The sequence below is a fragment of the Chanodichthys erythropterus genome, chromosome 22, assembly GCF_024489055.1.
Source record: "Chanodichthys erythropterus isolate Z2021 chromosome 22, ASM2448905v1, whole genome shotgun sequence".
Taxonomy (NCBI): Eukaryota; Metazoa; Chordata; class Actinopteri; order Cypriniformes; family Xenocyprididae; genus Chanodichthys; species Chanodichthys erythropterus.
In genome coordinates, this window is record NC_090242.1 from 27,287,683 (window position 1) to 27,313,468 (window position 25,786).

At 37.4% G+C, this 25,786-nt stretch overlaps 2 protein-coding genes across 2 annotated transcripts; one reads left to right on the plus strand and one right to left on the minus strand.

Annotated features, from left to right (window-relative positions):
* Nucleotides 1-545: 545 nt before the first annotated feature.
* Nucleotides 546-11,867, plus strand: pwwp2a (PWWP domain containing 2A). The gene is made up of 2 exons (XM_067375928.1): nt 546-1,675; nt 6,520-11,867. Exons 1-2 carry the CDS (start codon nt 609-611, stop codon nt 8,450-8,452), a joined length of 3,000 nt encoding a protein of 999 aa, XP_067232029.1. The 5' UTR covers nt 546-608; the 3' UTR covers nt 8,453-11,867.
* Nucleotides 11,868-13,018: 1,151 nt separating this feature from the next.
* Nucleotides 13,019-24,989, minus strand: ttc1 (tetratricopeptide repeat domain 1). The gene is made up of 8 exons (XM_067375929.1): nt 24,947-24,989; nt 23,794-24,333; nt 23,620-23,680; nt 20,210-20,322; nt 19,602-19,638; nt 19,273-19,421; nt 17,484-17,538; nt 13,019-13,521 (listed from the first exon to the last, which is right to left on the minus strand). The coding sequence occupies exons 2-8, from the start codon at nt 24,307-24,309 to the stop codon at nt 13,385-13,387; spliced, it is 1,068 nt and encodes a 355-aa protein (XP_067232030.1). The 5' UTR covers nt 24,310-24,333; nt 24,947-24,989; the 3' UTR covers nt 13,019-13,384.
* Nucleotides 24,990-25,786: the final 797 nt, after the last annotated feature.

The following is a 25,786-nucleotide window of genomic DNA, read 5'->3' on the forward strand; positions in this document are numbered from 1 at the left end:
TTCGTGAAATGACCTTGTATTATTTATAGCCTATATAGTCTTTATTAATAGCCTAATACTAATATTTATATTTTAGTTGTCATTTTAAAATTTTAGTAATTTTGCTTTCGTCATTTTTATATATTTACTAATTCAATTTAGTACTTCAACTTATTCATTTTTTTTTTTATTTCAGGTGGTTGTCAAGGCAACATTTTTAATTTACTAGTTTTCGTTTAATATTTAGCCTATATTTTATTTAATTTTGAATCCAATCACCGAAAATTGTTAGTTTTACTTTTAGTTTTAGTTAACAATACAACACGGCAATAACAACAACGTTTATAATATAACAAATTGACCAAACCAACAAACCCTGACGTAAATATACAACTCGACATCGCCCCTGTTGGTACCAAAGTTGTATCCCCATAATAAAGTATATTGACATAATAGAAGCCAATCACAATAGCGTTTCCAGGGATTTCCTATGAACGACAAGAAGTTGAGCCAATTAATGACAACCGCACGTTGAAGCAGCTAATGGGAAGTGTCAGTAGTTGTAAGTGGGCGGGCTCTAATCTTATCAGGAGGAGAGGGCCAAGTAGTAGTTGCAAAGCGGAAAGAAAATGGCGGCCGTGGCTGCGGAGCCAGGAGCTGCTGCGGCATCAACAACAGCGGGGGACGGGGTGGAATACGAGCCCGAGCCAGGAGAGCATGTGGTCGACCTAGAGGCCCACTCCGTCCCGAAAATGGAGCGTTGTCACCAACCCGAGGATATGGATGCAGTTCAGGAATGCAGCCAGGTCCAAATGGAAATCAGAAGGCCGGACCTTCAAGCCGCGGGAAAAGCCCTCGCTGTCCATGCGGACGGTGAGTGCACCGAAACGGGGGGTTCCTGGGGCCGCTTGGACACAGCCGAGCAGCCCGTGCTTATGGACTACATGTGTACAGGCGTTTCTGATTACGGAGGGTCCTTCTCGCCGAAAGTGGAGGCTGCAAACGAGGTCAGTCCTCTCGAATCCAGCCCCTGCCTTTTGCTCCCCAGCTCCATCTCCGACTCCCAGCCCTCCGTGGTCTTCTTGCATTCCCTTCCCGCTCAGGTTCCGTCGGAGCCTGAAACCGGACTGTCTCTGGCTGTCGAATACGACTCCAATCCCGTGTCAAGCCATCATACCGATCTGGAGTGTGAACTCATAGGCTTCACGCAGCCTGACCCGGAGCCCGAACCCGCAAACGATGCTCTCGGGTCGGAACTCAAATCTCACGAGGATGCTTTCCATGACATCCCGCACCCCTCAGATCACCTGGACTCTCTGTCCAATGCAGAGGAGACCTCGTTGGGAGAATCGGTGGGTCAGAGCTGCATTAGTGACTTTTCTACTGTTTCCAGCAAGGACTCGCCAGAACTTCCAGCAGTGGTGGATCAGTCGCTCATCTCATCGGTAGAGTCAGAAGAAGTGCGCTCGCGTCCTCTTCATCATCAAAGCTTCAAAACGGACCTCAGCGAACCCGAGAGGGAGTCGGAAACGAAAGCCCCGCTTCTGTGTACGACGGAGCCCGACACGGTGGAGCGCCTGGTGCTCGGGTCCGAGGTTCGGGTCTCGCTGGATCACATCATCGACGATGCGCTCGTGGTGTCGTTTCGCTTAGGCGAGAAGATCTTCTCCGGGGTACTCATGGACCTTTCAAAAAGGTAAACACGGTAAATGCGCAAAGAAATTGCAGTGTGTCCACTAATGCATCCAGCATACTTCTCAAAGTTAGCTTTCGCAGCTGTCAAAAACATGAAGAGCATCTTATAGGTTATAAATTATAAATTATATTATATTTATAAAGTAAAATGTCAGCATAGTTTGGAGGGTAAGGTTGTTTTTAGCTTATATGTTATTGTCTTATTTAGTTGTGTTTTACTCATTGTATTCTCCTAAAATGTTTATGTAGGCCTATATATAAAATAAACTGTATTTTTATTTACCATTGCGCATATGTATTGGGAGATTATTTATTGCGGCTGGTGTGACCGGTGAAGGTTTTCAAAAAATACTATTTCAATCAACTTTTTTTTCCTTTTCTTTATAAATGGTGATAAATTAAAGGGTTAGTTCACCCAAAAATTAATATTCTGTCATTTATTACTTACCCTCATGCCGTTCCACACCTGTAAGACCTTCGTTCATCTTCAGAACACAAATTAAGATATTTTAGTTGAAATCCGATGGCTCAGTGAGCCTCCGTAGCCAGCAATGACGTTTCCTCTCTCAAGATCCATAAATGTACTAAAAACATATTTAAATCGGTTCATGTGAGTACAGTGGTTCAATATCAATATTATAAAGCGACGAGAGTATTTTAGGTGCGCCAAAAAAAACAATATAATGACTTATGTAGTGATGGCCGATTTCAAAACAGTGCTTCAGAGTGTTATGAATCAGCGTATCGAAACATGATTCGGATCGTGTGTCAAACTGCTGAAATCACGTGACTTTGGCACTCCGAACCGCTGATTCGTTATGCTCCGAAGCTTCCTTAAGCAGTGTTTTGAAATCAGCCAGTGGTTATTTTGTTTTTTTGGTGCACCAAAAATATTCTTAATAATATTAATATTGAGCCACTGTACTCGCATCAACTGATTTAAATATGTTTTTAGTATCTTTATGGATCTTGAGAGAGGAAGTGACATTGCTCCCTATGCAGACCTCACGGAGCCATCGGATTTCAACAAAAATATCTTAATTTGTGTTCCGAAGATTAACGAAGGTCTTACGGGTGTGGAATGACATGAGAGTGAGTAATAAATGACAGAATTTTCATTTTTGGGTGAACTAACCCTTTAATTTGACAAAGTATTCCAGGTCATAAAAAATTACATACAAGAATAAACAAAACCAGTGTTGAGGTTTATTATTGTAGGACACTACTATACACTAATTTTCATGTCAGCTAACCATATTTAGACATGTAACTAGGTAGACATAATCATCATCATAACCAGGGGGAAAACAGTGTTATGCTGGTGATTAACACCCTACATATTGCTCCCACAGTTTGTCTGTCTCAACACCCTTGTTCACACATTTTCTCTCGGTGTCAGGGATGAATCATAGCTGAGCCCAATTTATAGTGCCTTCCATGTGGTCTGCAGTGGGATCTCCAGTCTCTCAGTTCAGTTCTTACTTGAGAAGTCAAAATGAAACATTCTTGTGATGTTGCTGTGTAGAGAAGGTGTGCTGAAGAACCTGTGCAGCAACATTGTTAGGGAGTGATTATTACATCAGCTGGAAATTATGGAAGATTTCTCTATGCTGATAGACTATAAGTCAACCAATTAAGTACACATCAAGCCAGATTTGTTTTAACAAGCTTTGCTGTGATGGGCTTTCTGGATTGAAATGATGCTGTGGGCATATCCCAAAAATGGCTGTCATCTGTTATTCTAACACCACTGACATAGACCAGCACTGCGCCTGAAATCGAATACTTTACTACTATATAGTACGTGGAAAAACAGTATGTGAACAGGGTAGTAGTCCGAATTCATAGAATTTGAAAGACAGTAGGCGAAAAGTACCCGGATGACTTACTACTTCCAGTGAGATTCTGAAGGGTGCATATGATGGACACTTTACTATCCCATGAGAATTTGTGAATGGAGTTGAAGGGATGTAACTGATGCTGGTAGTTTCATGTGACAGTAACAACATGGCAGATGAGTTCATACTACACGTATTCATACTATGTAGAACATACTTTTTCAACGGTCGTGAAGTAAATTTAAATTCAAATGTAGTACCTATTCAACAGTACACGATTTCAGATGCAGCTTAGGAGTTCCCCAAATTTTTTGTTAGCTGAACCCCTTAGGCATAAAATATTAACTTGAAGTACCCCCTGAGATTTTAAATTAATATTTCAATAATTTAATGACTCATTCGCATGTTCACTGATGTCGGTTAATAGTCATGTGCAATTAAATGATTACTGATTTTATATTTTGATTTTGTAGCTGGATGATCTTTTTAGTTGTGATAGTGTCAGTCCACATTCACACTGGTATTTTAGAAACCAAATCAAATTGAATAATAATAATGTTTTAACTGTAACTAAAAATGAAGACAGAAAATATTACTCTTGTAATATACAATTGTACTGTAAAACAAAATGTAAATCTTTAATTACAGTAATAATTTTACACATCTTGATAAAAAATAATAATATTTATGCCTTAAATCTGGGGTGCCCAGTCTACCTTCCTGCAAAATTCAGCTCAATCCCTGTTCAAACAGAACTGAACCAGCTAATTAATGTCTTAAGAAGCACTTGATAATTACACACAAGTAGGTGGACCACCAGTATTGGGCACCCTTGTTTTAAAATTTTAATTTTAAACATTAAAACCCTGGTGGAAAGCTGGTGGAATACTAGTGAAATGCTTTAAACTTCTGTCCAAAAACATGTTGGATATTAGTTGGTGTAAATAAAATAAACCAAGCGTATGTTGTATTCCCATATATGGGTTTTTGGTGAACCAAGCCGCTCTGAGATGCTGAAAAGACCAGAGCATGAGCTCCGCACCTTTCACTTTGAAACACACAGTGCATCAGACTATACAATTGTTTAATTAAATCGCAGCGTTTGATTTGATTACCACACTAAGATATATGATTATAGTGCAGCCTCATTTATCATTTATTTATTTTAATTTTACATTACACTTTAAAATTCACTTGCTAAACTTGCTTTTGTCTAAATTCTGTATTACTATTTTATTTGATTGTCTGTCACTTATTTTGATTTCCTTTTTATATTTGGATGTAAAGCACTTTGTGACATTGCTCCAGAAAAGTGCTATAGAAATAAAACTACATACATTCACTATAATTAAATATCATTCCACCAACTCACAAACCCCCTTTCAGTTCCCTCACGAACCCCCGGGGGTGTTTGGGGAACCCTGACATGGCAGACCACCAATTTAAAGGAATATTCTGGATTTAAAAGTTACTCCATTGTACTGTACATGCTTGTTTTTTGTGACTGTGGGAAGAAATTTAAATCATGTTCTGTACTTCACAGCATGTCACAGATGCTGCTATTGAAGCTTAACTTAAGTTTTAGTATTCGTTTCAGGCCCCCCAGCATTGGTATTTTGTACTCTAACATGTTAATGATGAAACATGTTGCTGCTCCGAATCTCAAACAGAAGCAAAACGATGTTCTTAATTGAGAAAGTGTCACTAGCTCAGCTAATTTCATGCTTCCTTTGAGTTGGGCCATCTGTGAGAGTGTGGGGTAAAAACTAAAAAAAAAATCCTCTCTTCAATATCCATTTTGTCTTTAATGGTTTTAGTGTAATTGCTCATGTTTTGGAGTGGTGACACAAGATGGGCATGGACGGATGGATGGATAGATGTATGTTTATTCTATAATTGGTAAAAAAAACAAAAAAAAAACTAACGTCCTGGGTGTGGATTCATTTCCTTTTGATGGTCCTGCTGTTCCTCTGTGACATAACAGCCACAGTACATAAACTGAACTTGAAGTCAGTGTCATGGCGTTGAAGTGGTTTGCCAGACATACTGTCCATTTTATTTTTAGCTTGCACTCTAAAGGCTGTCATCATTTGCATTTTTCAATGTTAGGTCATTCCCAGTTTCTGGATAAACTTCTAATGCAAGAAACGCATATCTCAGGATTGTTGATTACTCATTCCTGAAGAATTAGCTATTGCAAGTTAGGAACAATGTATATTACTCTGATATTCAACAGATCACAGGCTCAACCCATTTTTTTTTTTTTTAAGGGACAGTACTTCGATGTAACGTTTTTTTTTTTTTTTTTTTTTAACTCTTATTCTACACCACAGTATCAAAATCAGTTGCAATTTATCAAATTCATTGGATGATTTTAGTTAGACAGTTGGCAATTCACTTCTGAAATAAGTTGTGGTTACTAATTTACATATGAATTATTAATTTGTATTGTAGATTAAGTTCTTGGCTCACATTGGATATGCAGCTGAAGTGGCATTTTATCCTCATGCATTTTCTTTGTTGCTGTACTCCTGCTTTGTCAGTTAATCATCATTCTTCCTTTCTGTAGTCATGAATACAGATATGATATCATATAATAGATATTTTAATGAAACTTAAGAGGTTTCTGCTACTTGTTGTTGCTTATTAGTATCCATACCCCCATTTCACAGACAGGACTTAAGATAGTCCTAGACTAAAATTCATGTTTGAGCTGTTTTAACTAAAAGCAACTTGCACTGACTTGTCTTAAAATATGTCAGAGCCATTGTTGTCTCAAGATGCCCACTTGTAATGTTTTTTTTCTAGGGTATGTTTATAAAAACTACTTAAACACCCTAATTGAAATGGGGCCTAATTCTGGTTTAGCCTAAACCCTGTCTAGTTGTAGTAATCTAGTGTCTTGTTATTTTTGTTTAGATTTGAGGAAACGGGGATTAGACCCCAACCTCACTATGCTGTTCAGTTTAACCTTAGTGTGTTTGTCTTCTCTCATCCTCTACCTCAGGTTTGGACCTTATGGGATTCCTATAACTGTGTTCCCCAAGAGAGAGTATAAGGACAAGCCAGAATCTATGCAGCTGAAGACGGAAGCATTCCAGTCAGAGTCGGATAAGGGTGTTGCTCAAGCTCCTAGTGATGCCCCAATTAAGGAACCTGCGGATGCTCCAGATGCCCCTCTGAAGGACCCTGCTGAGACTCCTGCAGCACCCCAGCCCTGTCCCAACCCTCAACCTAACCCATGGACTTCAAAACCACCTCCTTTGTTTCAGGAGGGGGCCCCTTATCCACCTCCATTGTTCATCAGGGACACCTACAACCAGTCGTTACCTCAGCCTCTACCCCGCAAAATCAAGCGGCCCAAGCGAAGGCTGTATCGGGAGGAGCCCACTTCTATAATGAATGCCATCAAGCTCCGACCAAGACAAGTTCTGTGTGATAAATGTAAAGGGGCTGTGGTGCAAGGGGACAAGCGTGAGACACGCAGAGGCCCTATTTCAGACTGCCGGAGTGATGATGCCAAAAGACGGCGTAACGACAATGCGACGGCAGCTGCTGGTAAGCGGCCCCGTAGTGATCCACGTTCTGAAGAGAAGGCCCGTAGTACTGATGGGCCCAAACGGCAGGGTTCAGCCATACGGGTGTCATCATCCACCGCCTCTTCTCTGGGCCATAGTCAGGTCAAAGGTACAGCTGCAGGGAACAAAATAGTAAAGGGGGTGTCCACTACAACAACGTCCTCGGCCAACTCTCGAGTGCAGCTCAATGCCAAAAAAGTGCTTCAGAGCAAAAACGTTGACCACTCCAAGGCACGAGAGGTGCTGAAGATGGCCAAAGCTCAGAGAAGACAGAAAGAGACAGTCACAGGCAGTAGCGGCAACACCAAGGCCATAACCAGGGCCGCAGCCCTCCAGGAAGCCCACCAGAAGGTCCACTTCACCCGGCGACTGCAGCAGATTAGTGGAGGTCCAGGTTCCACCCCCCTGCCACCCAGGATGCGCATCAAGCCCCAAAGGTACCGTAACGAAGAGAACGATTCTTCCTCATGTAAGCCGCCTTGCTTGGAGAAAGTGCCGGGAGGGGGCCGTTTACCACTGCCTAAGCCAGCCGTGCCCCGCTGCACCTCCACACGCTCCTCCTCCTCCTCCTGCTCTGCTAGCCAAGTCGCCACAGCTGTAGAGCCCCAGAGGCCAGACAAAGCGATTGAGTCCCTTCTCAGCCAGGCCCAACCCAATCCCCTCCCAGCTCCAGAATACAGGGAACCCCAGGCTGAGACAGAGGGACAGGAGGGGCAGGAGGAAAAGCGGGAGACGCGTGGGAGCAAGGCTGGTAACCTAGTGGTCTACATGACCCTTAACCCCAGCCAGCCCGACTCCTCTAGTACCTCCATGTGCAGCATCGATAGTGCAGATGACTTAAAGTCATCAAACTCTGAGTGTAGCTCTACCGAAACGTTTGACTTCCCCCCTCCTGGTGATTTGCGATCGGCCCCTGCCCCTGGCACATCCTCCGCTTTTGCCTCTGCCTCTCCCTCTGCTCCTAAGGACGACAAAAAGCGCAGTAAATCCCTCAAAGCTGCCGTTTTTTCCAAAAACGTCACAAAGTGCGTTGCCCTGGATGGCAGGACAATTTGTGTAGGGGACATTGTTTGGGCCAAAATCCTTGGCTTCCCCTGGTGGCCCGCCCGCATCTTAGCCATCACAGTGAGTCGCAAAGATAATGGGCTCTTAGTCAGGCAGGAGGCCCGGGTATCTTGGTTTGGGTCGCCCACCACTTCCTTCCTGGCCATTACTCAGCTTGCCCCGTTTCTAGAAAACTTCCAGTCTCGCTTTGACAAGAAGAGAAAGGGCCTATATCGTAAAGCCATCACTGAGGCTGCCAAGGCTGCCAAGCAGCTCACTCCAGAGGTCAGAGCGTTGTTAACTCAGTTTGAGACGTGAGGTGATATGCCTTGGTAAGGTAGGCAAAACAGGTACCCGAGTTGGCCCTGTACCCCTTCTGACACCTCTCAAACTTTGCTGTACCCAGTCAGCTTCCAGAGTGAAACAGAAAAATGTCAGCCAGGCAACCAGGACTAATTTATTTTTCTTGAAGGCAAGAGAAGGGGATTGAATTGAACGGTTTTCATGTCAAGTATCTCATGTTCGCCCCTATGTAATCAGTCTTTTGATCTTGTCATATCACACATTTATTATAATGAAAACAGATGACAGAGATTTTTAGGAAAAGGTTTTATAGGTTCAACAATATTTCAGTTCGCCTTGAACTTAGTTATTCTTGGTCAGTGTCTGCTGTTAAAGGTCCCTGTAAACATAAAAGCAAATGATCTAAGAGTGGAATTTTTTTTTTTTTTATTGAGCTTGAATAGCTTTCATGAAGAATAAGGCATGTTTTGAAAATATCTGCTTGAACCCATTCTCAAACTAAATGGTGGCAACAATTCGATTGCTACTTTGTCTGGATCCTTAACTTAGCACAGTTAATGCTGCCTTTCGTATGATCAGAGAAAGTGTTCTAGGTTCACATTGTCAGATCATTCCTGCTGCATCTTCTAACACTACAGTGTTTCTAGACAGATTGTCTCTGTCCAGTCGCCCTAAGATTATATGAGCTCGGAATTCAGTTAGACCATCCTTTTTAATTGTTTTCTTTTATTATGGAAGTTGTGTAACTGTAAAAGTTGACCCTGTTGGGTAGAGTGCCTCGCTCAGGTAGAAAAAGGGACTTAATTGGTGCTGATCTTTCTCAGATGTTCTGAGACGACTAATCCAAGTTCCGTGATCTGAGCAGACGGCTGTTGATCTGGGCGTGGCTCTTGGCCAGCCGTGGCTTTGCAGCCAGTCGAGCTGCTGTTACGGGGGGAGGTGCCTATAAGCCGAAGTCACCTCAAGTGCCACTGTGAGGAGAGCACAGCGACTCTGTAAACGCAGAGAGAACCACCTCAGACACGGAGAAACCTGCCAGCCTAACTGTGCGTCCTCCTTCCCCACCCCTCGCAGCTACAACATCTGCTTCCCAAGCTCATTCCGCCCTAATCTACTTGCCCTGTTCACAGCTTTTTTTCTCTTCCTCCACTTGTTTTGCTCCCTCCTGCTGTTGTCATATGTTTGTGTCTTAGACTGCTTTTTATATATATGATTATGGCGAAAATGTTCCTGTTGTTCAGCCAACCCACCGACCACCCCGACTTTGTTTTTGCATGGATTTGGGAGTGCATATATGTTAAATGGAATAATGAGCATTTTTAATGGCTCCATATGTTTATTCAATTTGGGCATATCACATCACTAAGCAAATTTATAAGTTATGTAGCTGCAGTGGAATGCAAAACTCTTAACCTGAGTTTTATTAAATAACTCAATGAAAACACTTGTCCACTGTGGTGTCCCGCTGCAAAGTGGGGCATTGGAGCACAAGGCAGCAGTTCTCATGTGTTATTGTTCGTCATAATTATGCGCCTCTGGCTGGTTTAGTTGTTCAGTGATTTGTTCCGATTCCAGTATTCATTGTCTCTCATCTGAAATGTGTTGCTATGGATTATTGTGTTTTAAATTTATTTGTTGTGCCTGAACTTTATTTTCTGTCATTTCACTATTTGCATAATAGGGCTGAAGGTCTGGAGTACACATTTGTATGTAAAGTGTTAAAAATGTATTCTGCCTGATTGATTGGAAGATGAATGGTCTGGATCTTATTTCGATGCTGAGAACCAATGATTTTATTTGTGTGGATGAGCATTATCTTTTTTTTTTTTTTTTTTTTCTTGTCTGTAATCATGGTTCTGTCCTTGCATTGCATACCCATTAGCATCTTAAACTGTCCAGTTATATTTACACATCTGAGAAGGGAAATATGCTGTATTATATCTGGGTCTTTCCACATATGACTTAGCAGGTAGAGATTGATGACTTGAGGAGAAAAAAAACAATGCTTGGTAGACCACACTGACTGACTGATGGAGGTTTGTGTAAAGGAGTAAAACGGTATTTATTTTGGTGGTTGGCTTTGTTTTATTTCAGCATCTTTTTTACTTTTATTTCTATCTGTTTGCAGGTCAGAGAATGCTGTAAAACCATTGAAAAAAAGTAACAGTTGAAGATATTGTGTACATGTTTTCTGATGTTTTAAGAGTATATAAATAAACTGTGAACTTCAAGAATTTTATCTAGTTGTCATTATTTTTGTATTTTATCTTCCTAATATCATTTCTCACTCCAAACCATATTTGTCTCAGGTGTAGCCCAGTGCACAACCCTGTTTTGGGAAAAGCTGTTTTTCCATATGTTTCTCAAATGAAAATTTCAGTCAACAAATCATGACAGCCAAAACAAGACTGTTTTCTGTCATTTCACAATTAACCAATGCATGAAAAAGACAGATTTTCATACCTGCAAACAGATGAGAAAACAGTAGGGCAAGACTGAACAAAAATGTGCCAGACTGTAACTACAAAGTAAATTCAGTCTACACTAGACGGTAGTTGAGTTTACACTAGACTGTAAATTAAGCTTCACAGGGTTGTCATAAATAGTATACTAATTAGATATTTCAGTGGATCAGTGCTGTGTGAGTTTTTCTTTATGATGTCAGTGTTCATGTGGTCTTGGCTTTATACGATCACACATTGCAATAGAAAAACAGCTGTGCATGAGGTTATAAATCACATGAAATGTTAGTGATTTTAAAGGTGCAGTAAGCAATTTATGAGAAATGATATCTGAAGTCACCAAAACAAACAAAGGATCACACCTTGATAACTCCACCCCCAAATTCACTTATATGCTATGCAACGCAGGCACCTCCCCCCTCAGTGTACACGCCCCTTGCTTCTGATTGGCCACAGGTGTATTGTGGTGCTCGGTCCGATCCACTTTTAACGGCGTTTCTCAGAAATCGCGTACGGCACCTTTAATTCCATTATGTGTTTGATTTGCTTTTGAATATACATGCTTAGTTGGTCTAAAACAAACATGTATGTGGTGCCCTGCCTGGCACCAAAGGAGAAAATAATCATACAGAATGTGAGAGATGTAACAATCTGTATTGCTTATATAGCTCATTAATTTTTTTGTGAGATTCTGTGAATCAAATCTTTTGAACAGTGTTTTGGACCAGAAAGCAAGTCTATATTTGTCCTAAATGATAGTCAGATTAAGCCTAAAATGAAACCATTTTGATTATTTTAAGCGCAGTAGGTCTATGGTTCACTGTACCAACACAATTACACTGTATATATAAAACATTAGTTGGTCAAAATATTGGTTACACTATATACATTTCTCACATTGTTCTTTAAGGCCTTATCTTCCATAAACTCTCAATATGTATACAGTTTATAAATAATAATTTAATAATCCTGAGGGGAAAAATTCTGACCTTCTGTTGTCTTTTTTTTTTCTTTTTTCTCCAGTGCTGCAACTCTGAAAAGCTGCTGATTGGTCTGCTGCCTAGAGCACTGCCATTGGCCAAGAGCCAGTCGACTGGGAGGAGCCATCCACAGTTGGAGAAGCAGGTGTAATGGAGAAAATTATTTTTATTTAAGAAAAGAATTATATATTTATAACAATTAATTACAGACTCTCTCCACCTATTTCCTGATCAATCATGCTGAAATGAATTTTTCGAAGCAGATTTTTCTTTGTGTAGGCTTTTGTGTTTAAAGCATGTGAAAGAACACTTGCAAATACAGCACAGAGTTACATGCCGTTGTGGATTCGAGGTGGTGATCCGGCACATGTCAATGCAGGGTTTTTAAGATAACTTATAAAGATTAAAAAAAATAATTGATGTACAAATGCAATAAATATCGCATGTGCTATGCTTCACAGTACAATTACAGAGGATTGGGTCTTGTTGTGCTTCTAGTCTTGGATGAAATCCCAGTGTTCTTTCCCAACATCTGTGCTCCTTTATATTGAGAAATTCTGAGCCTTAATGCAGTCTAGACTGTTCCTGAAGAGAGCTTGAAGTTTTCCACTTTGTGGCACAGCATACATGAAATGATCAAAGCAATTTGTACAGCATTACGGATCACTCTGAGCCACTGTTTAGTTGATTTTCCCCCTTTTTGTGCTCCCCTGTGTTTATAAATGCTTTTCTAATTATTCAACAGTCAAACATGACAGTAAGGCGGCATCTTTTCTATCTCTTAGTCATTCAGTGCTTTTCAGATTGTTCGCCTCAAGGTTTTCCTGATAGCCGTGGGGGCATTCATTGCACATGCTCAAGCTGAATCCTGTAAAAAGGGAATTAAGAGTGAGTGAGGAACAGCTGCTGACATGCTTTCGATCTTGCTGTTGTACATACATGCGTTTCAGTACAATCCGAGAGCTCTCCTGACTATACATATGAAGATGGTGGTCGTGGGAATAAATTTGTTTTATTACTGTATTAAATGTATATCTCTTTATGAAATTAAACCTGTTTTTTGACTTATACCAAGTTGTGTGTTGAATTCTTTGATAAATCATGATGTTTTAAGTACATCCAAGAAAAGTCACAATGCAGACAGGATCTTAAATAACTGCTGGTTTAATGTGAAAGCAGGTAAGGTTGATTACTGCACAAGTTGGGGTGATGAAGGCCATTATTTTCATTGCTCAGGACTGACAGTCTGTGGATTACCGATACCAGCTTCACTGCATGCCCAAAAAAATTATCTAAATAATACAGACTTAAAAGCCACCTGACATGAGCCGATAATGTAATTGGCCAAATCTAATGGAAATGCCTTACATATCTTGTCTGTGACAAGAAATTCTGCAAAAATGCATCAATGAATTAGCGCAGACAGGGAACATGACTAGATAGTACGAACACTTGAATGGGGTGGTTGACAGTTTATCACTGTAATAACAGACTTTAGACTGCTGCTATCTGTTGTTGTTATTGGGATTCTGAACAAAATTAATGGAGTAGGATCCTGTGTTGGCATCTTGGTTGACCTGGAAGTTGGAGGTAGAGAGACCAAAGGGTCGTAAAATCATGTTGCCCAAGTCTTTCAGCTTACCTGAGAAGAAAAAGAGAAAACAAATAAATGATCTGCCAATTAAAAAAGAAAAAAACCCTCAGATTACTGCTGGGCTCTTCAATAGAGTACCTCAGGGATGACGCATTTTTGTAGGCAAAACCCGGAAGTGAGTTAGCATTTTAGGGCTTCCAGTTCTAACGCCGTAAAGTCTATGGGTTTTTTGAATGGGTTTTTGCTAAATCGCCTCAAATAAGGTCTGTGGTTAACAAAGTATTTAAAAAATATTTTCACGTTTTGATCTGTGACATAAAACACACCAGTTATAACCCAGTTGTGATTTTTTAAACTTTTACTGTGTCTTAAAATCGCCGGTTGCTAACAAGTTGCTAAAAGGGAATACTTCCTTTGGCGGGGACTTTAGATGTCATCATTTAAAACAGGACATTTGGACAGCATTTCTCATGAAAAAGTGGATAAGTATTCATACTTCAGATCATAATCAGCAGCATGTTTTTAAATAAAGTTGTTTTCTAAACCAAAGCTTGGTGGTGGTGACATTGATCCATGACCATGGTGATGTAGTCCGTTTATAGCCTACTGTTAGCCTTTTATATCTGACGACTTTATTTAGGCTTCAAAATGTATTTATGTTGTGTTAACTTTGTTAAACACAGAGCTTATTTTCTGCGATTTTCCAAAAGTCTATGGGAAAAATGCATAGGCTTTCAACCAAGGGAACTTGTGCGCCGCTAACTTCCGGGTTGGCCTACAAAAACGCGTCATTCCTGAGGTACTCTATACACACACACGTGACACACACAAAGAAAAAAGTCTCTTCTGCTCACCAAAGCTGCATTTATTTGATCAAAAATACAGTTAACATTATTACAATTTAAAATAACTGTTTTCTATTTTATTATATTTTAAAATGTAATTTATTCCTGTGATGCAAAGCTGAATTTTCAGCATCATTACTCCAGTCTTCAATGTCACATGATCCTTTAGAAATCATTAATTTGATGCTCCAGAAGCATTTTACTATCAATGTTGAAAACAGTTGTGCTGTTTAATATTTTTGTAGAAACCACGATATATATATATTATTATTCTTTGATATCACAGTATTAACATCAACCACAACCTAAGCTAAATTTGTTCATGCCTTTGAAACAACCACAATTTAAATTTGAAACAATTTAAATGCGTTAAATAAAATTGAAATGTAAAGTACATTTGTGACCCTGGACCACAAAACCAGTCACATCATCTATACATCATCTGAATAAATAAGCTTTACATTGATGTATGGTTTGTTAGGATAGGACTATATTTGGTTGAGATACAACTATTTGAAAATCTGAAATCTGAGGGTGCAAAATAAATAAATAAATAAATATTGGAGAAAATCGCCTTTAAAGTTGTCCAAATGAAGTCCTTAGCAATGCATATCCACTCACAAAAATAGATATTTTTGATATATTTACGGTGCTAAAATTTATAAGATATCTTCACAGACAATTTTGACAACATTTTGACAATTTTGACCCATACAATGTATTGTTGGCTATTGCTACAAATATAACCATGCTACTTATGACTGGTTTTGTAGTCTAGGGTCACATATGACTCTGTACATCAATAATAAATAAAATATTTTTTATTGGATTTGTAATGAATTAAGTGTGTAAATACATTAATATTGGTTAAGCGTCAAATGCAACTCTCAATTTTATGCTCCAGGCACTGCTCCAACTCTCTACCAACAAGTTTCTTGGCCTGAAAAAGGTTAAATACTCTAAAGATCTAAAGTGCTTATGGAGAGCTTTGTCCCATGACTCTGTCTCTGTGACTGGGACTGCAGTGAGATCAATATGAAGTGTTCAACAGCAACACCCTTCACTGTGAGCTGCAGTAAGTTCAGCCTGACAACAATCTTGACCTCAAACTAGAAATCTGATCTTTAGAGGAAACACAGTGTTTACAACCTTATTAATACCTTGAAACACACAACACCAGCATGTGCTCTGAGAAAGCACGGCAAAAATAACAAGGAACACTTAACCAGTAATGGAAACCAGAGAAAATTGAAACATACAGTGCAGTGTAATTTATGGTCAAGTTAAAATAGAATAGACCAGATTAGAGATTTCAAACGTGATTTATGCAACAAGGTTTTTCAAGCCAAGATTCTTTGGTTTATAAGGACTCTTTGAAATAAACTAATTAACTGATATGACTAGAACTTTCTAATAGCAATACCTTTAATAGAAAGTGTATTTCTTTTTTCCAGGCAACCTTCAAAATGAATAGTGCTGCTACACTAAAACTCTCAGGCTGATGACACATTGAATATCACCAATTCTGTAGCCTAATGAGTGTTACCAAATCATAGGTCAGTCATATTACTAATTTTTTTTGTATTTTGGGTTATGTATTACATTTGCTGAAGAAGTATTCAGCTCAGGATACAGAGGAGGAGGACACTGTGCATTTTTATTAAAATTCACATGAACAGAGCTGGTCCCATGCAGTAATACGTCAGGCAGAAAATCCAAAGCCTGGGAACATTTCAGCAGGGTAAAGAAGGACCACAAAAAGGTGACATGCGACCTCAAACAATTAAAACATTTAAGTAATGTATAGCCACTTTACATGGCCATTCACTTTAACGTTGATGTTAACCTAGATAAATGTGCAGTAATATTAGGCACATATGCAAGTGCGGAGCTGCTATTTATTTATTGGTTTATGTATATTTTTGTTCGTGTTCTGACCTCTAAAAAACTTTCGTTTGATTTTAAGACTAATTAATTATGATTGCATTGATATATCTCTATTAAAAGGAACACTCCACTTTTTTTGAAAATAGGCTAATTTTCCAACTCCCCTAGAGTTAAACAGTTGAGTTTTACCGAATCCATTCAGCCGATCTCCGGTTCTGGCGGTACCACTTTTAGCATAGCTTAGCATAGTTCATTGAATCTGATTAGACCGTTAGCATCGCACTTAAAAATGACCAAAGAGTTTTGATATTTTTCCTATTTAAAACTTGACTCTTCTGTAGTTAAATCGTGTACTAAGACCGACAGAAAATGAAAAGTTGCGATTTTATAGGCTGATATGGCTAGGAACTATACTCTCATTCAGGCGTAATAATCAAGGAACTTTGCTGCCGTATCATGGCTGCAGCAGTGCAATGATATTACGCAGCGTCTCTCACAAACGTCTCCATGGTTGCAAGGCACGTTCCCTGTGCAAGCAGGGGCTCACGGGCGCTGCGTAATATCATTGCACTGCTGCAGCCATGGAACGGCAGCAAAGTTCCTTGATTATTACGCCTGAATGAGAGTATAGTTCCTAGCCATATCAGCCTAGAAAATCACAACTTTTCATTTTCTGTCGGTCTTAGTACACGATTTAACTACAGAAGAGTCAAGTTTTAAATAGGAAAAATATCAAAACTCTTTGGTCATTTTTAAGCGCGATGCTAACGGTCTAATCAGATTCAATGAACTATGCTAAGCTATGCTAAAAGTGGTACCGCCAGAACCGGAGATCGGCTGAATGGATTCGAAAACGGTAAAACTTAACTGTTTAACTCTAGGGGAGTTGGAAAATGTGCCTATTTTCAAAAATGGAGTGTTCCTTTAAGTTTTTTAGTTTGCTGTATATTTATTTATTTGTTTGTTTATAATGTATATTTATGTTTATATGCATTCCTTTATTTTGATAATTTGTTAAGTATTTCTCCCCTGACGGGTTGACTAATGCCTTAAATGAACAACTAACAGTCAACTACAAAAATCATTAGTCAGGGACAGCCCTAAATTAAAAAAAAAAAAAAAAAAGGAAGTACCATTAAAAAAAGCATGTTTTTTCCATTAAATAAATAAATTAATAAATTGCCCAAAATAAATGAATCTAATTAAATAATCTCACACATCTTGTGTTTCTGACCTTAGACAGAAAAAAATATATTAAATACAAAAAGAAAAACTTACTCATCATCTCTTCTTTCAGCTTCTCGTTGCGCTCTTCAATTTGTCGTGGCAACCGCTGAAAGAGAAACAGAAATTTTTATAATTTGATCATTTTTAGTAATAATTTTATTAATCTCCATATTATCAGCTCGAGACAATGACTTGATTGTTTTCCAAAATTTAACTGGATTATTTAAATTTTGTGATGTAAAAATCTGATTTGGCTTTTTTATCCGGGAAGTACAAAGATTTCTCAACTTTCTAAACTGAAGCCAGTCCGATTCAACTTTGGTGCTTCTAGCTTTGGCCCAAGCTACATTCCTGTCCTGCAGAAGCCTAGTTAGCTCCAATGTGAACCATGGGTTATGTTGTGACTTCACTCTTATTTTACGCATTGGTGCATGCTTATTTACTAAGTGCATAAAACTACTATGGAAAAAAAATTCCATGCTATCTCAACATCATTTATTAAAGTAATACGACTCTAGTGAAAAAGATACAAATCATGATGAAATGCTTGATCTACAAAATGTTTTCTATTTTGTGTAAAAAGAATTTGAGGTCTAAATTTTGGACGTTTAGTATTCCTCAAAGCAGCTATGACACAGTGATCACTAACATCATTAGCAAATATACCTATATCTGTATATTTATGAGGTGCATTAATCAAGAATAGGTCTAATAAAGTAGATTTTTCTGAACATTTAAGATTCAGTCATGTGGGACTATCAATCAACTGCGTTAAATGAAAGGAGTCACAAAAAGATTTAAAATTATGTGAAACAGAAGATAACCAATCCCAATTAAAATCACCAGCTAATTATATTTCATTAAAATTAATTGTGAGATTCAGAATTTGCTGAGGGAGGCCTGTAACAAGCAACCAAAGTTAAATAAGTATCTTTAGAAAGCTCAATTTTTAAAGCTAAAAACTCAAACATCTTACTGATTGATAGAGCAGATATTATGCAAGTATGGAATTTACTCCTTACATATATTGCAATTCCACCGCCCTTTTTCAGACGATCCCATCTGAACAGAGAATACCTACTTATATTTACATCATTATCTAAAATAGCTTTACTTAACCATGTTTCAAAAAGAATAGTAAAATCTGCATCTGTTGTATGAGCCCAGATTCTAACTGAGTCAATTTATGGAAGCAAGCTACATATGTTCAAATGAATAAAACCAATTCCGGATCTAGATTTAAAATTATCAGGAGTACTCAAATAACCAGGCCCGGGATTGGGATGAATATTACCAGATAAAAGTAATAGTAAATAAACAAAAACATGATGCTTAATTGAACTGGTAGAATTAGAACTGGATATTTTTCCTTGAAAACATTTATTGTAAATAAAAAATGACAATTCACCATCATGTAAGTTGGAATAATTAAAACAGCACAGTGAATAAGAAAAGTCTAATTTCAACACTCTATTCTTCCAACCATACAATATTTTACAGCATCTTTGGTGTTTCCATGGTTTCTACAAAATAAAACTGAAAATTGAGGGTAACGCGGGTATGATATCATTGATAGGCAACACACAGACACGACCTGTGTCCTGGTTAAATTGCTTATTTCTCTGAATTTAAACATTCTTGGAAACATTTGGGATAATATAGGTACACAAGTCAAAGGTGTGGCAAAAAGTTTGTTTTAGGCCCTATATTTAGGCCCTGAGTGATATATATATACTCAGTGTGAAGAACATTCAGCTCTTAAAACTTCTGGAATCTTGATATTTAACTAGGATTGTCAGGCATTTAGGAGTCAAAAGGCCAGTGGCATTGAGACACTCACCATGCAGGCCTCTCTAGCTGCAGGGATGCCCGGGTCTTTCTCCAAGACAGTTTTGTAGTCCTCTAGAGCTTCATCAAGCTTGTCTGTCTTCTCATAGAGTTCTGCTCTCCGCAGAATGGCACGGATATAATTTGGATTCAGTTCTATGGCTGTGGATGACAAAACAATACACATTGTCTGAAATGTCTTTGTTCCAAATCACATTTTCACAGGAAAAGGAAATAAAGATACACATCAGAGACAGAACATAAAAAAGCCAGCAAATGTATGTTTTGGGACTTGTACTTTCTCTAGATACAGAATACAATGTGTGCAGGATATACTCTCACCTTTAGAGCAGTCACTGATAGCGTTGTCTTTTTTATCCTGTCAGATAAAATTATGAATAAAGTTAATATGCCAAACTATGAATAATCATATACAAAAATACTGGAAGAAAAACAATGAAAGTTAAGCACTTAAAGTAATGATTTTATCTAGATATTTTTTACACTAGACTGGTTTCAAAATACAGCAGGAAAATTTCATTTTAATGTAAGCTGGAAAGTTTCAAACACTGACTCTATTAACCAGAATGTTACTGATCCATGCTTATGCCAAAAAACGAATAAAGACAAGAGTGTGCATATATGATTATTAGATTGTGTATGATTATTATAACACCTTTTAAAGTCAGAAACAGAAGTAACCATAGTCTTTTCTTCTCTATTGTGACTTATATAAATAATTTAATATAAACACTGCAATCGTCTGTAAAAAAAAAATTAAAATGATAAATTTTGATTCCATTGTGACTTTTAAGCTTTATCTATTAAGTGCAGTACTTTAAGCAAACACTATGTGTCCTCAGAGGACATCTTTTTAAACAAACCTTAAAAAGGTTAGACAGTGCACACCTAACCTACTTAAAAATACAACAAAACAAGCAAAAGTTCACCTGATGAAAGCGTGCAGCAGCTCGATTAGAGAAGAGTATAGATCGCTCTTTACTGTAACATACGGGACACACTCGCAGGGCGGCCGTGTAAGACTCCTCAGCATCTACATGCTCTGGAAACAATCACATGTCAGAAGCTCATCCACAAACACAATATGCTTTATATATATGAATATATTTTATTAAAATATATATAAATAAAATATAAAAATATATTTTATATATATATATATATATATATATATATATATATATATATATATATATATATATATATATATATATATATATATATATATTTTTTTTTTTTTTTTTTTTAACCATGATATATATAGTGGCATGAAAAAGTATGTGAACCCCTTGCAGAATCTGTGAAAATGAGAATTATTTTACTAAAATAAGAGGGATAATAGAAAATGCATGTTATTTTTTGTTTAGTACTGTCCTGAGTAAAATATTTTACATAAAAGATGTTTGCATTTAGTTCACAAGACAAAACAATAGCTCAATTTATTAAAATAACTCCATTCATAAGTATGTGAACCATTGATTCTCAATACTGTGTGTGGTTACCTGATGATCCACGACTGTTTTTATGTTTTGTGATGGTTGTTCATGAGTCTCTTGTTTGTCCTGAGCAGTTAAACTGAGCTCTGTTCTTCAGAAAAATCCTCCAGCTCCTGCAGATTCATCACTTTACAAGCATTTTTTGCACATTTGAACCCTTTCCAGCAGTGACTGTAGGATTTTGAGATCCGTCTTTTCACACTGAGGACAACTGAGGGACTCAAACACAACTATTAAAAAAGGTACAAACATTCACTGATGCTCCAGAAGGAAACACAATGCGATCGGGGTGTGAAAACTTTTGAACAGGATGAAGATGTCACAATTTTTCTTATTTTGTTTATATATTAGTTTAGAAGCAACAGAAGATACTTACATGTTTCCCAGCAGAAAAATTAAGTACAATTTACCTTGATATTTGAATTCAAAAGTTTTCACCCCTCGACTCTCAATGCATCATATTTCCTTCTGGAGCATCAGTGAATATTTGAACTTTTAATAGTTGTGTTTGAGTCCCTCAGTTGTCCTCAGTGTGAAAAGATGAATCTCAAAATCATTCAGTCACTGCTGGAAAGGGTTCAAATATGCAAAAATGCTTGAAAACTGATGAATCTGCAGGACCTGGAGGATTTTTCTGAAGAACAGAGCTCAGTTTAACTGCTCAGGACAAACCAGAGACTCATGAACAACCATCACAAAACAAAAAAACAGTCGTGGATCATCAGGTAACCACACACAGTATTGAGAATCAATGGTTCACATACTTATGAATGGGGTCATTTTAATAAATTCAGCTATTGTTTTGTCTTGTGAACTAAATGCAAACATCTTTTATTTAAAATATCTTACTTTAGGACAGTACTAAACAAAAAACAACATGCATTTTTTATTATCCCTCTTATTTTAGTAAAATAATTCTCATTTTCACAGATTCTGCAAGTGGTTCACATACTTTTTCATGTCACCGTGTATTATATATATATATATATATATATATGGCATTATTTACTCAGCCTCTTGGTATTTTTGTAGAACATAAAATTTATGACATAAACATAAAAATAACATTTAAAAAAACATAAAAACACCAGAAACATGTTATAAAAGTAATTCATAAGACTTGCCTATATTCAAGTCATATGATTATGTTTGGAAGGAACACTGAAATTTAAGTTGTTATTCACTCATTATCAAAGTATTATGCATAATGACTTACATTTTTGGTGTCATTCTATGTCTTCAGATTTGAAACAATATTGTTCAAATTAAAAAAAAAAAAAAAAAAAAACATTTTCAAAATAAGTCTCTTGCTGCATTTATTTGATCAAAGATACAGCAGAAACAGTAATACTATGAAATATCTATAAATACTATTCTAATTGGATATATTTTAAAGGCACAATATGCAAGTTTTTTAGATTAAAATATCCAAAAACCACTAAAACAGTGTTATATATTTCGTAGACTTGTGTACTTGCATTACCCCAAATGTTTCCAAGAATGTTTAAATCCAGAGAAATAAGCAATTTTAACCAGGACACGGACCGTGTCCGTACATCGCCTATCAATGACATCATACCCACGTTACCCTCTGTTCCAGTTTTCATGGACCACGCTTTAATTTATTATGTGTTTTTTATTAAACAGGTGAGCAACTGTTTGGATGGATAAATTCATCTACAGAAAACTAATCATTGTTATATAGCTCAACACAGTAAGTCTTATTGTTTAAATCTTGTTTTCTTGATTTACAGCGAGTACCATGTTTTACCATGACTAATATCGATCTAGCTTACTGCAGTGCGCGACAAGTGTCTCATAGCAGCCGCCGAGTGAACACAGAGTAGCACTATAACAACTTTCAAGCCACAAATGTATCTATTATGATAAAACAGTGCTGTGTTACCCCACATACGCTTGTCCGGCAGAAGCGGCGACTGTGGCATAATAAAAGTTCTGCTGCTCTTGAGCTGCATGTCGCACTTATCTCTCATTAGCAATCGCTCCAGCGGCCTCGTTTCTGCTCGCACAGCACTCGACCCTGCTCTGCTTCATGTTACAGTAACATTAATAATCTCATCTATGAACATGATTTCTGCCCGAGCCCATCCTGATTCTTTTCCACCAGCTGTAGACGTGAAGACAACACCTCCCATGATTCAGCGAAATCTCAGTGTCATCAAGCTATGCCTTTGTTTTGAATAAGCGACCTCTAGTGGCGAAAGTTTAAATATTGTGCCTTTAAAATGATTTATTCCTGTGATGTCAAAGCTGAATTTTCAGCAACATTACTCCAGTCCTCAGTGTCACATGATCCTTCAGAAATCGTTATAATATGCTGATTTGCTGCTCAAGAAACATATATTATTATTACCAATGTTCAAAACATGCTTAATATTTTTGTGGAAATCATAATAGATTTTTTAAGGATTCTTTGATAAATAGATATCATTTGTAACATCATAAATGTCTTTACGGTCACTTTTGATCAATTTAATGAATTCTTACATAAATATATATATATATATATATATATATATATATATAACTTACTATATATAACTTACTAACCTCAGACGCTTTGAATGATAGTGTATAATGCACAAGCTATACAGACTACTTATGAAGTTTTTCATTGTTGTTTTTTTATGGAGTCTTTTATGGAGCTTGACAGATGTGACGACTGTAAAGTGTTTTGAGCTGTTAAAGAGCTGTGTAAAGACTCTTCTTTAAAAAAATAACAACAGCATATGGGTAGACAACATGAGGTGAGTAAATAATGACAAAATGTTATTTTTGGTAAACTATTCATATATAAACAGAAGTTAGTGCCATTGTCTTACCGCCACTCTTGAACTGCATGTTGCCCTTCTCCTTCAGCTCTAAACTCTCCTTTCTTCTGCTCTGTAATTGGAAGAAATAATAAACAGATATTAAGAGACAGAGAGCACACCCGTTACAATGGCAAGAAATATGGTACAGGCAGAACTAGACGTGAAAAATAATAATAGGAGAACCTCTTTTTCCTCTTCCGTCAGGTCTTTCTCCAGCTCACGCAGGTATTCCTCATCATACTCAGTCACCTTGACCTCCTCTTCTTTAAATTCTGAATCTGAGTCACTCTCCCTCTTCTCATCGCTCTCCACAAACCTCTCCCAATTCTCCTGCTCTTCATCGTTGTCTTTCCCAGGACTCGGATCTCTTGTTAATGAGTCATGGCTCTTTTCAGCCGACCTGTCCTCATGCCCTTCCGAATCCTCTGCTGATGTGTCATCCAAACACAAACGGTCAGTGTCATCCATGTTTTCTAGTCTCTCAGTTTCTAAGCTGTTGTCTTTTTCTGTCCTGGCATCTGACTCCAGTCTATCGCTGCTACTACTGCGTTTAGTGTCAGCGTGTCCATCTTCTCCCAGTAACGTGTCCTCACAGTCATAGAAACGGTCTTCTTCCTGGTCTGCAGTGGTTTCTCTGGTCTCGGACACTTTTAAGGTGTTAGCCATGGCGGCTGAGAGCGTCTCAGGCTCCGTCTCCATCTGGAGTTGTGCTGTCACCACAACCTGAACAGTATTTAAGTGAATGTAAATGACCTCAAATCATATTCACATACTACAACACTACAAAACACTTTAAAATGATCATACATTTATCCTATTTGGAACATTTAGCCCTTTTGTCCATTTCATGGACTGCCATGTAAAGCAAGTATGTAATAAGTCAAAAATATATACTATGGTTTATACTACCATGTACAGCTAAATATGCGTAAATATTATAACAGACTCTGAATAGCCGTCTCGTTAATTAACATAAATGTCATGTTTACTTCAGAGCTGGTATACCTCGTATCATACTTAGCCAAATTAATACTGGAATGTTTCTGCATTCAAGAAACTTCATTAAATAAAACAAGAGAAATCACAACAACTTTCGACAATGAAATACAGTAGCTTAGATGAAGAGATTCAGACCAAAATATCAGTCAAAACATACTATTAGCACATGTGTTAACAGGACTGATTTCACTTCATCAGCTCTACACTCGGCAAACACGAATGCATTACTTTAAAAGTTTAATTTGCATTTATATTAATATTTATACGTATTATAAAAAGCACATATTTTAAACAGAACATTGTAAATAACAACAATCATTCAGTACTTCTTCCTTACCTTCTAGAAATATGCCATAACGTCTCTTCCGGTTAATCGCGCACTGACGCATGGGTAGAAGAGAATTCTGGGATATGTAGTACATAAATATTTAAAGGGTTAGTTCACCCAAAAATGAAAATTCTGTCATGTATTACTCACCCTCATGTCGTTCCAAACCCGTAAGATCTTTGTTCATCTTCGGAACACAAATTAAGATATTTTTGATGAAATCCGAGATATGATTCCATCATAGACAGCAATTTAACCGACACTTTCAAGGTCCAGAAAGGTACTAAAGACATCATTAAAAAAGTTGACATGATTGCAGTGGTTCAAACTTAATTTTATGAAGCGATGAGAATACTTTTTGTGCGCAAAAACAAAACAAAAAAAACGACTTTATTCATCTGATATATCAGCAAAAATGTGACATCAAGTAAAGTGGGACACATACTTTTCAGTACTGACTGTGCTTTAAATATCAGGAGACAATTAAAATAAATAAAATAAATAAACAAATATTTGTGATGTTTTTATTGTAACAATATATAATTCAGTATATTTCAGTATTGATTGTGCTTTATCAGGAGAAAAGTAAATGAAAATACAAAAATAAATACATAAATATTCATAATAAGTAAGTAAATATTAAAAAGTAAATAAATAAAATGACAGAAAGATCATGATTTATTTTTTCATTAAGGATATTTAAGCAAAAATAGGACAGCAGGTAAAGTGAAACTTTTTTTTATGACTGATTGTCTTTTACATAATCAGGTGACAGTTAAAGGTGCCCTAGAATCAAAAATTGAATTTACCTCGGCATAGTTGAATAACAAGAGTTATCATATAACAGTA